At 44.6% G+C, this 11,905-nt stretch overlaps 1 protein-coding gene across 3 annotated transcripts in view; it reads left to right on the top strand.

The window, feature by feature from the left end:
* The window catches only part of HHIP (hedgehog interacting protein), a 110,274-nt gene that overhangs the window by 3,916 nt on the left and 94,453 nt on the right, over window positions 1-11,905 (top strand). For all 3 annotated transcript variants that reach the window (XM_006131777.4, XM_014577905.3, XM_006131776.4), the window contains exon 2: window positions 5,270-5,465. In XM_006131777.4, the coding sequence (XP_006131839.1) occupies window positions 5,270-5,465 (196 nt within the window). The remainder of the gene's footprint in view (window positions 1-5,269; window positions 5,466-11,905) is intronic.

Genomic DNA, 11,905 nt, shown 5'->3' with positions numbered 1-11,905 from the left:
AAACGTCTTCATTCACCTCCACATATTTTTTCTATTACCATCAAACCCACCCAGTTTCTGTCAAAAATAAAATAAACATAGGGTATGAAAAACAAATTACGTTATTACATTTATTGAATTTCTATCTCTTGGGGTGCCTTTCTGGTTTCTCCCTCTTTCACTATTTTTGTTTTCAATAAACCAGTCTTGCAAACTGCTTTCCTGTATTCCAGTATTCATTGTATACCTTTCTTCTACCAGTCTTAATTTCTTGTGGCTAGAGATTAAAGGATGATCTTACAGATGCTGTAAATTAGTCAGCAGCAGGCATAATCATTACTAGGCATGCTGCAGTAATGTTTGGAAGTTGTACATGTTTTCCACAGCAAACTACTGCAAATTTTATGGTTTCACATATAACTTTAAAAAAATTGATACAGGAAATTAGTTTACAGCTCTTCAAGAGACTAAAGACTGTCAGTCTTAAAGGTAAAGGTCATTTTTATGTGGTCATCATAAATACCATGTTCAAAACAGTGTTTAAGCCTTGGGCTAAGTCTGTGTAATTGACTTCAGTGAGGCTACTGATTTATTGAAAGCAAAGCTAGACTGATGGCTCTATCTTCCTTCAAATAGGTATTTGAACTGCAGACCTGACACAGAACAAAATTTTACCATTCTAGTTAAATAGCATGAAACTTAACATAAAACTATTGCACTTGATTTTCTGATAATTTGAGTCCCATTCCCTAATATTTTGATAAGTTATTTGTATGACCAAGGCACATTCCAAAAAGTGTGAGAGGGACTAAATTCCTCAAGGACTAAAATCAAACCCCTTACAGATGGCAGCTGGTCAGGAGGATTAGGATCCTTTTGTTTTAGCTTTAGCTATTAAAAGGGAGGCTGGCATTTCTTACTTGTATATAACTGGGCAATTAAATGCATTTTCCACAGGGAAAAATAAATTAGCTTTGACTTTTTCAATTTTTTTTTTGATTGTGTACACTGGTACCGCCCAATAAAACTATGGTAATATGCATGCATCTATTGTGGAGTTAATGCAGAAAAGAAACTCAGTATTCATCTTTCCTTAACCACCAATCACTACCACCAATGCAGCCCAGTGCTTGAATGAGATGAGCTTGGAGATGAAGACAGGTGGATACCGTATTTTCCGGCGTATAAGGCGACTGGGCGTATAAGACGACCCCCTAATTTTTTAGTTAAAAGATAGGGTTTCGTCTTATCTCCCAGCGCCCCTCCGCCTCCTTTGCTCCCGGTGTCCCTGGTCTGCTGGAGATGGTCCCCAGCAGACCAGAGGCACCGGGAGCAAAGCCTCTGAGGACGCCCCGGCAGCGGGACAGCCCCGGCGCGCCTGGGCTGCCCCGCCGCCGGAGCCCCTCTGCGGCTTTGCAAAGCCTTGGGGGAAGCCGGCGGGGGGGCATCCAGGCGCACCTGGGCTGCCCCCCTGCCGGAGCCCCTCCACAGCTTTGCAAAGCCTCGGGGGAAGCCGCCTCCGGAGCCCCTCCGCAGCTTTGCAAAGCCTCGGGGGAAGCCGGCGGCGAGGCATCCCAGGCGCGCCTGGGATGCCCCGCCACCGGCTTCCCCCAAGGCTTTGCAAAGCCGCGGAGGGGCTTGGGCTGCCCCGCCGCCTGGATAACCGGCGTATAAGATGACCCCCGATTTTTGCGGGATGTTTTTTAACATCAAAAGTCGTCTTGTACGCTGGTATATACGGTAAATAAAAGCATTTGAAAAGTCTGCAAACATGATGTAATTTCTTTGGTGGTAAATACACACTCAGAATTGAGCAACTCAGTTCATAGATTAAGAGTGCTCCTGGATTTCTCACTGATGCTAAGTTCTCACATGGCAGCATCCACAAGTAAAGTTGTCTACCCTCTGTGGTTGTCTAGGAGACTCCTTTCCCTCATGGTGAACAATGGCCTAGTCTTAGTTATATAGACCTTTGTCATTTCCCATCTGGACTACAGCAATGCAGTGTACCTGGGCATAAAGCCTTCAGTCTGTAGGAAATTCCAACTCGTATACAATGTGTCCTCAGCAACATGGGCTACCCTGTACACATAAGACCTATCCTCCACTTGGTTTCCTACAGAAGAAAATCAAGTTCAAGATCTTGGTTGTTATTTTCAAGGCTTTCAATGGCCTGGGCCTAGCCAATCTAAAAAGATAAACTACAATTCCAGCATGAAGACTATGGCTGACAACTCTGCTCTTCAGGGCCAGGCATAATGACATTTCTACCATAAGGGCAAAGCTCATCCATACAGTAAACTGAGCTTTCTCAGGGATTAGTCGGAGACTGGAATGAATAGGAGGAAGTAAGGGCCTACAGCTAATCTCACCACCTTGTACTCCAAGTGAAAGGCACACTTCTGCTTCCCCCCCCCCCCCATACAGATGTGTACACTTAAACAAAATAACCCCATACCAAAACAAAACCAACTGCACTGCACTGCACATACAATTCTCTTACTGCAGAGAGGACCTCAGAGCGTTAAAATACTATGATGGACTCAAAGAGCAGTGAGGTGCTATGATGATGATAGCAATGTACGAAACTGCACAGAACAGACTATTTAGGGAAGTGGTGAGCAACCTGCAGTCTATGGGCCTCACACAACTCACTGGGGCCCACCTGTGGTCTGCAGAACCTCTGGTTGCTCCCCTCCCCCACGCACTTCATGCATACTGGGACACAGAACCCCGCACTTACCTGCTCCTCCCCATACCTCCCAGCACTTTCAGAAGAGTCGCAAATTGCCTGATTTGTGATCTGTCCCTACTCCAGCCTCTCCCTACCAGAGCTGAAATGCTGTGAATAGCTGATCCACAGCAGTCCAACTCTGGGAGGGAAGAGCAGGAGCATGGATGGCACATGAATCACGTAATTTGTGGCTCTGAAAGTGCTAGAAGGATGGGGAAGGAGCAGATGAGTGAGGGGTTCCAGTGCCTTGGTGTCTGAGAGGCATGTGGGGCAGAGAAGGCAGACAGGGAGGTCACGGAGGCTAAAGGTGAACCCCAGTGGGCCACAGATTGCCTCGGTCCACTTAGGTGAATGAAGGCCATTCATCTGCCCACCCACTATTTGTGGTTGCTCATTCCTAATTTAGGGCCTGTTCCTTCAGACTCAAAACAGAGAAAACTGAACTTACTGGGGATTCTAAGCCAATTACTATTCTACTTATTGACATTAGCAGGTCCAATTGAAGCCAATGGGACTACTCTGAGTGACTACTTATTTTGAGAGGGGAAGGTGTGTCCTTTGACAGCACAAGTAAGGGCTGGAGGGGGGCAAAATTAATTTCATTTTCCTGAAGACAGTCTGGCTTTCTAAAATTTGAGAAATGCTTCCTTAATTCAAAAGCTTTAAAAACTATAAAGGTTTATTCAGAATGAAGATTACTGAAATTAATATTTTGTATGAGATTTTTAAAATGCCATGTTATTGATAATATTTTGCCTGTCATGTTTAAATCAATAAAAAAGTACTCTCAGACACATGAGAACAAAGTTATGTGATTCTCATCCAGAAATAAAGTGATAAGTTCAAAATTATGTTACTGGCCTAGGGCATTCTAGATGATTGATGAGCTGTGAAACAGCAACTATGGGTCAAATTATGGGCCAAAAATCTCCATGCACATTGAATTATTTGATTTACCTAGAGTAATTTAGCCAATTATTGCATGGTTTCTGAAAAGAACTAATCAATGTACCTACTGTAGAATGAAACCCCACAGAATCATTCATAGGGTGTGTCTAGACTACAGGGTTTTGTTGACAAAAGTCCACTTTTGTTGACAAAACTATACCTGCGTCTACACTACCGCCGAGTTCTGTCGACATAATGTTGACAGAACTCGACAGTTTTGTCTACGGCAGTAAACCTCATTGTACCAGGAATAATGACTGTTGTTGACAGAGTTCTGTCGACAGAAGGCATTATTGCATCTACACTGTCCTGTGCGTCTACACTCTCATGTTGACAAAGCGGCTTGCTTTGTCGACAGAACTGGATGTAGTCTAGATGCTCTTTGTCGACAGAAGCTTTGTCGACAGTATCTGTCGACAAAGCCTCTGTCGACAAAAGCCTGTAGTCTAGACGTACCCATAGTGTGAAAAAAGTAACATCAAATCTACTCTGAAATCTGAGAACTTGCATAATAGAAGCAAGGCTGTATAAAGTGAACGTAGCATCACTTTTTAAAAATATATTAGAATTCTTTTATAATTATGTTAAATCAGTAAATAGATGCTGTGCTTTATGTTTTCTAAGGCCCATATTGGCTTCAGTGAATGCTGGATTGAGCCATAATGCACTTCTGGGTTCAGAAATCAAAATGCAAACCTTTACTGCCATGTGGTTTACAATAAGATATGAAGTGCATAGTATTACAGACTAATAGTGAAGAATGTGTTGTTTTCCATTAACATTTATTTTTCATGGTATGCTGATATTGCACTCCCCAGGCTCTTGTATTTACTTACGCAAATTATCAAGCATGGTATGGTGCTTAAGTAAATATTATGCATAATGCATGGACTTCTTTCAAGAAAGTGAAAATTGAATAATAGGACAAACTGTAAGTTAGAAAATTTTGAAATTTTCCTTTTTCATATCAACAGAAATTACTGAAAATCTAAGGCATTTTCTACCAACAGTTTACACAGGCATATGCAATGCATATAATTGTACTGGAAAACAGAAAACTCAGAGGAACCCCCTTTGAGAATTCTTTCATAGGAGTTTCACAGTCCAAAGCTTGTGTATTTTATAAATATCTGGAGATTGTTTTTCTTATGTGTTCTCTTTACGTAAATTTTAATTTGAGCCTTTTATGCATGTAATTTAGACTTAGAAATTGTATTTTTCAGCATCACTTATAAGAGAAGTAGACATAGGGCCTCTTCCTTCAGCCCTTGCTTACTCCGTTAATCCTTACTTATGTGAGTATTCCCACTGATCAAGGATTACTCACACAATTAAGAGATTGCAGGCTTAAGTAGTGGGAATAATTTAATTTTCATTTTGAAAGAGAGGCACTTGTTAGTACTCTAAGATCTAATGATTTATTACATGTCATCTTCTTTCATAGTAGCAATTTTTGCACTTGGTGACTTAAAATATGACCTTTTTTACTGATAAATAACTGTACTGGTTAAATTAGCATGATTTACTTACATTATTTCAAATAATCTTTTTGTGTTAAGACAGGCAAGTAGGTCACGTGTTTATTTGTCTCTGGTTTATGGCTTGCAGATATTTTCTGTTACCAACAACACAGAATGCGTGAAGCTACTGGAAGAAATCAAATGTGCACACTGCTCACCACATGCTCAGAATTTATTCCATTCACCTGAGAAAGGGGAAGCATCTGAAAGAGAACTAGCTCTTCCCTTCCTGTGCAAAGACTATTGTAAAGAATTCTATTATACTTGCAGAGGTCAAATACCAGGTAAAACCTATTGCAAAATAATGGACTAAAGGATGTCTAAATTTAAATGCTCTATATTGCTTAAGAAAACATGGATCAGATCCTGCAGTCCTCCATCAGGGAAAACCCCAGAGACATCAAGGACTGCAGAATCAGGACCATCAAGGTAGATCTTCCTATTTAAGTGAATATTTGGATTTTTTTTCCTTCACAGCCATCTCTTGAGTTTCTAGAAAATGATATATATTGTAACTTTTAAAATCACCAGAATCAATTATTTTCTATACTGAAATTTCACTTTGTTCACCCAAAGCATAAAAACAATTAGCCAACCATGAAAGCCTTTCTAATGATACATTGTTTTGAAATGGAAAAAAAGAGAAGCTGTCTTTTGTAGGTAATATAAAGACATTGAATATTTAAGATATCCTTTCCTACTTTGTTAATCACCTACATTATTGTTTTCAAACATATGCTCCAGGATTCAAAGCCCACTGAAATCAGTAGGAATCTTTCCACTGACTTCAGTGCCCTTTGAATCAGTTCCATGATGTTGTTAACAATATGGGCCCAATTCCCAGCCTTTAACTGACTCTGAAGTGCCCTGTCATAGTCTGTGGATTTACCCTGACATAATCAAAAGCGGAATTTGGTCCCTGGAGCCTGTAGCCATCACACAAATATTTCCTATCACCTTTACACAAGATTGCCAAAATGCCCTGCAAAAGCAGCTGTACTTAATATGTGTGTATGTATATATATGTCTTAAAAAAGTATGTTAAACAACATCAACAGTAATTACAGGACTAAAACATTTATATAATTATGATTGCCCTTTCTTCACGAAAGCTCATCATCTAATAAACCATCTTGTTAGTCTTTAAAGTGCTACATTGTCCTGCATTTTGCTTTCTTCAACTGTTCCTCAATCCCTATCCAAACCATGTTGGCACTACAGAAAAAAGTTAAACTAGTGGGATTTTGAGGAGTGTAATTTAAAAGAAAATAATGTAGTTTTGAGTTAGGTAAGATCATGACAAATTTGTGACTAAACATTTATAATATGAACAGTTCTGTAAAACTGCAACATAAAAAACATTAGAGCTGTGTAATAGGTAAGGCTTTAAGTGGTGAATGTTTGTATTGCTTATGATGCACTTTGTTTTCTTTGAACTCCCAGGGGTGCAGGACTTTTCTGTAGTGTTCTCTTATTGACTTGCAAAAACATTTTGAATAGTGTTGCTTTTTCCCTTTGGTGTGGTTTAACATGTATCTAAACCCATTCAAATATGAAAATATTATTATTGCCTTTATAAACTACAGAGATGTTTCTAAGGCTTTCTTAAACCAGCTGTTTCTTGCTCTTTATCACATTCCCCAGAGCAAAGCAGAATATCATAGCTGCCAAGACTGCCTGCTGAGCAGAGATAACAGAGTAGATATTGTAAATGTTTGGCCCATCCTGGAAGCCACCACAGAGTATTTTTTTAAATACGAGTTTGTAACGAACCCAAATGATGAGTGTATTCTGCTGAACATTTACATAATCTTTTCATTAGAGTCTAAATTTCTGAGAAAAAATGCTCTATAGGAAAAAAAGTTAAGGAGGGAGGAGAAGGAGAGAGGGAATGGGCTAAGCAGCACAGGAGCTACAGCCTGAGGATCCTAACTCCCCAGATCAACATATGTGGTGACGAATGACAAATTTATTTTTCTACAAAGTTTGTGTATATGTAAAACTGCTGAAGTGCATCAAGATGTCAAGTGCTTTTTGTGACCACCCAGGTTGCCTTGAAAGATAACCAGATGAAAGCATAACTTTAGCACTGGACAGAGCACTGTGCTTTGCAGGAAAGCGCTTACAAACGAGCTAGAATAGGATTTTTCCTACATCAATCAGATGCTAATAATCGTTCTAAATACTTGTTCTGAGAGTGGGCTGCACTACAAAAAGTCGTTGCATACTTATGTCGAATAGGGTTAATTGATTTGTTTGGCAGAGTGGTCATTGGCACATGTATTAATATTTCATGAAGGTATTGAAATTCAGGTCACACTTTTTGGGAAAGTGACCTATAGAATCCTAAAAATGACGAGTAGGCCAGTGGCACCTTAGAGACTAACAAAAATATATAGAATCATGCTCATGATTAAATATATTTTGGTTAGTCTCTAGGGTGTCATAGGACTATGTGTTGTTTTTAAAGTTATAGACTAACATAGCTATCCCTCTGAGACTACAGAATCTTAGAGTGTCCTTAAAAATATATATACATTCATTTAAAAACAAATTCACAGTTCATTTGAGTTTTATAATCCATGTGTGAGATCTGTGTTTCCCATTTAAAAGTTTTACAAACTTTACTAGTATTGAAAAAATAAACAAAAAAAATCCACAGCCTGTGTTTCATTATTTAGATTGCTTGACATGAACTGCAAAGGACAAGTTCTTGTGAGGCAATGTGGCTTGGAAAAATATGTACAGGGCTAGGAGGTGAGCCAGCCCAAGTTCTAGTCATGACTCTGCTAGAGATACACTGTGTGGCACTTAGCACATCAATTAATTTCTCACCCTCAGTTTCTCCATCGGTGCAGTGAGGGAATAATATTTACACAACTACACAACAGGGGAGTTACAAGGAGTGGTGCTGTTCGAACCAAGGGCTTTGGTTTGAACTAACGTGTCCCGCACACACTTCCTGGTTCATATCAGCTGTGATTCGAACTAGCGCGCTGGGCAAGATCTTGCTAATGAAGTATGGGATATTTAAATCCCCGCTTCATTAGCTATTTTGGTTCACTACATTTGCATCCCTAGTCCAAACTAGCAAGACGTACCCTTACTAACTAACATTAAAAATCCATCCACAGTTCTTTCTCCATCTGCAGGTCAAAAATACTAGTAGGCACTTAGCCTTATTCAACTGATTCATTTAAAAATACCTATGAAATAGTATATTTTCATCACTAATTATGAGATTGAGCTTGCATTTTTATGCATTCAAAGCAGCACTTACTTCAGCAGGAGTTTTGAATGCACAAGGAATGAAGGAATCATGTTCACTCCCCTTCCCCTTTTTTGCAAAAAGTCAGAAGTATATAGTAAGATGTATAAAAATAACACTTGGAAAAATCATGTGGCTATGTATTACATGAAGAGATAATGGTTGGTACAGAAGCCCCTGATTTTCTCTCAGATGTCTAATCTTACTTTATTTAGCATCTGAACTTTACATAGAAACTCAGCCCAAGTTAGAATTGGGGTACAGGATTTAAGTTTGTTAATGCAACTTATTTAATTATTATGAATTTAAGTTTTGTAAAGTGCTCTTAGATCTTGGGATGAGTGGGTCTATTATCTATTTTTGTTACATCTAAATAAATAACGGAAGGATTTATTCTCCCTTCACCCAATGGGCAGAACTTCCATTAATGCCAACTCCATAGCTTCAGAGGGTTCTGACAGCCAAAGCCAGGGGAAGAATTCTGGGGTAGTTGAATGCAAGGGGAAGAGCAGTGGCCAATAGGGCAAGAGACTGATATTCCACTGCTATACAGGCAGTCCCCGGGTTAGTACAAGATAGGGACTGTAGGTTTGTTCTTAAGTTGAATCTGTATGTAAATCGGAACTGGCGTCCAGATTCAGCCGCTGCTGAAACTGACCGCCAGTTCTGACTTACATACAGATTCAACTTAAGAACCCCAAGCGTCCCCAAGTCAGCTGCTGCTGAAACCGATCAGCGGCTGATTCCAGGAAGCCTGGGGCAGAGCAACTCTGCCTCGGGCTTCCTGTAGTCAGCGCTGGTCAGTTTCAGCAGCGGCTGACTTGGGGACGCCTGGGGCAGAGCAGCTGGGGTGCTGCTGGGTTGCTCCAGTAGCACCGCTCCTCGCTCCTTGGCGCTACTGGACCAACCCAGCAGCACCCTAGCTGCTCTGCCCCAGGCGTCCTGATTCAGCCACTGCTGAAACTGACCAGCAGTGGCTGAATCAGGACCTGGGGCAGAGCAGCTGGGGTGCTGCCGGGTTGGTCCAGTAGTGCCCAGAGCGGCGCTGCAGGACCAATCGGCAGCGCCCCAGCTGCTCTGCCTCAGGGTCCACAACAAAAACCTGGTCTGCGGGGGGGGGGTGGGGGGGTGGCACACTAGCTACGCCCCCCCCCCCAGCAGACCAGGGACACGGGGAGCAAAGCCTCAGAAGCGCAGGAACCGCCGCTTCTGCGGCTTCAGTCCCGGTGCCCCTGGTCTGCTGGAGACGGTCCCCAGCGGACCAGGGGCACCGGGACTGAAGCCGCAGCAGCGGCGGGTTCACGCGCTTCTGAGGCTTTGCTCCCCGTGTCTCTGGTCTGCTGGGGGGGGGGGCGCAGCTAGTGTGCCCCCCCCCCCCCCAGCAGACTAGAGCAAAGCCTCAGAAGCGCGGGAACCCGCCGCTGCTGCGGCTTCAGTCCCGGTGCCCCTGGTCTGTTGGAGACGGTCTCCAGCAGACCAGGGGCACCGGGAGCAGCTTACGAACGGGGCTTTCTTGCCCCGGAGCTCGCAGGCAGCAATCCGCCACCTCGACCTCCGGGGCGAGAAAGCCCCGTTCGTAAGTGCGGATCCGACATAAGTCGGATTTGCGTAAGTCGGGGACTGCCTGTACTATCCTCTGCTTCTCTCCTACCACAGAAGAGTAGATGCATTAGACAGTGGAGGCTTTTGAAACCTCATATAGGGTTGCCAACCCTCCCAATTCACTGGGAGTCTCCTGGAATCAAACATTATCTCCTGGAGGCTCCTGCAGCTAAACCAAGAGATCACCTGGCAGCAGCACAGCACTAAAGCAGGCTCCCTGCTTGTTCTGGTCCTGTGCCACGTCCAGAAGTAGCCAGGAAGTCTCTGCTGTCCCAAGCTGGGGAAAGTCAGGGGGGTCTCCACGTGATGCCCCCCAAGCAAAGATTCTGCAATTCCCATCAGCCAGGAACTGCAACCAGTGGAAGCTGTGGGAGTGGTGCCTGGAGGCAGGAGCAGTAAGTGAAGCCCCCTGACCCTCTTCCCACCTCCAGGGGGCACAGGAAGGTGCTAGCCCAGGGGTGGGAAAAAGGGCCTGTGTGGTCCGGATCTGGCCCACTAAGTGGGTGGATCTGCCTGCAGAGGTCCTGCTACTCCCCCCCGCCTCCAAGCCAATCAGAGCCTAGGGGCAGGGGGAGCACGTGAAGCCTCCTCCCACCTTGCCAGGAGCACGTGGTGCTTTGAAGTGTCATGCGCTGCTCGCAGGGTGGGGGAGGAGAGTGGAAGAGACTTCGTGCACTCCCCCACCCCAGGCCAGTCAGGGCCTCGGGCGGGGGAGCAACATGAAGCTTCCTTCGCCCTGCCCTGGCACTGTGAAGAGCCCACGGCACTTTAAAGTGCCACATGCTCCTTGCAGGACAGGAGGAGGCTCCACGTGCTCCCCCACCCCCAGACCCTGATTGGCCTGGGGGTAGGGGAGCATGCCAAGCCTCTTCCAGGATATGGGTGCCTAGTGGTAAGAGGGGAAAAGCGTCTCCCCCACCCTCAGACCAATTATGGTCTGGGGGTGGGGTAGCCCCACCCCTTCCTGTGTGGCCCAGGGCTACTTCAAAATTTTTTAAGTAGCCCCTAGGAAAATATTATTGCCCACCCCTGTGCTAGCCACTTCCAGGAGCAGTGCGGGGCCAGAACAGGCAGGAGGCCTGCCTTAGCCCTGCTATGCCATCAACTGGAACCTGGAGCTGCCCAGGGTAAGCACTGCCCCGCTGGAGCCCACTCCCCAGCCCCAACCCTGAGCCCGTCCTGAGTTCCCTCCCAGAGCCTGCACCCCAATCCTCTCCTACACGCCAACACCCTGGCCCTTTCCTGCACCCAGACTCCCTCCCAGAGCCCGCATCACTCCCTCCCTCCTACACCCCAGCCCCTGTCCCAGGCTCGGCCCAGAGCCCCACCCACACTCCAGATTCCTTAGCCCCAGCCCAGAGTCTGCACCCCAATCCCTAGCCCTGCCCCAGTGAAAGTGAGTAAGGGTGGAGACACTGGAAGAGAGTGAGAGACCGAGGGAGGGGGAATGGAGTGAGCAGGGGCAGGGCCTTTGGAGAAGGGGTTTGGAAGAGGGTGGGGCAAGGGTGTTTGGGTTTGTGTGATTAGACTGATGGCAACCCTAAGCCTGAACTGAACTAGCTCTATTACTGAATTGCACCAGAAATCCATCCATAGTTCTCTCTCCATCTGCAAGTCAAAAATAGTAGTAGATACTCAGGTTTATGAGACTGATTCATTCGCAGCTCCACAGCTGCTCCATGACCTGGGGAGAGGGCCCCTTTCCCTTCTTCTCCATAGGGTGACCATATTTCCCATGCCAAATATGGGACACCATGGGGGAGGTCTGCTCATGCTTGGGGCTTCAGCTCGGGGAGGGCACACTGCACTCAGGGCTTCAGCCCTGCAGCAGGGAAGGGGAAGGAGGCAAGCATT

The sequence above is a fragment of the Pelodiscus sinensis genome, chromosome 5 (genome assembly GCF_049634645.1).
Source record: "Pelodiscus sinensis isolate JC-2024 chromosome 5, ASM4963464v1, whole genome shotgun sequence".
Taxonomy (NCBI): domain Eukaryota; kingdom Metazoa; phylum Chordata; order Testudines; family Trionychidae; genus Pelodiscus; species Pelodiscus sinensis.
The sequence above is the reverse complement of the archived record's forward strand: the minus strand, read 5'-3'. Positions and strand labels throughout refer to the sequence as shown.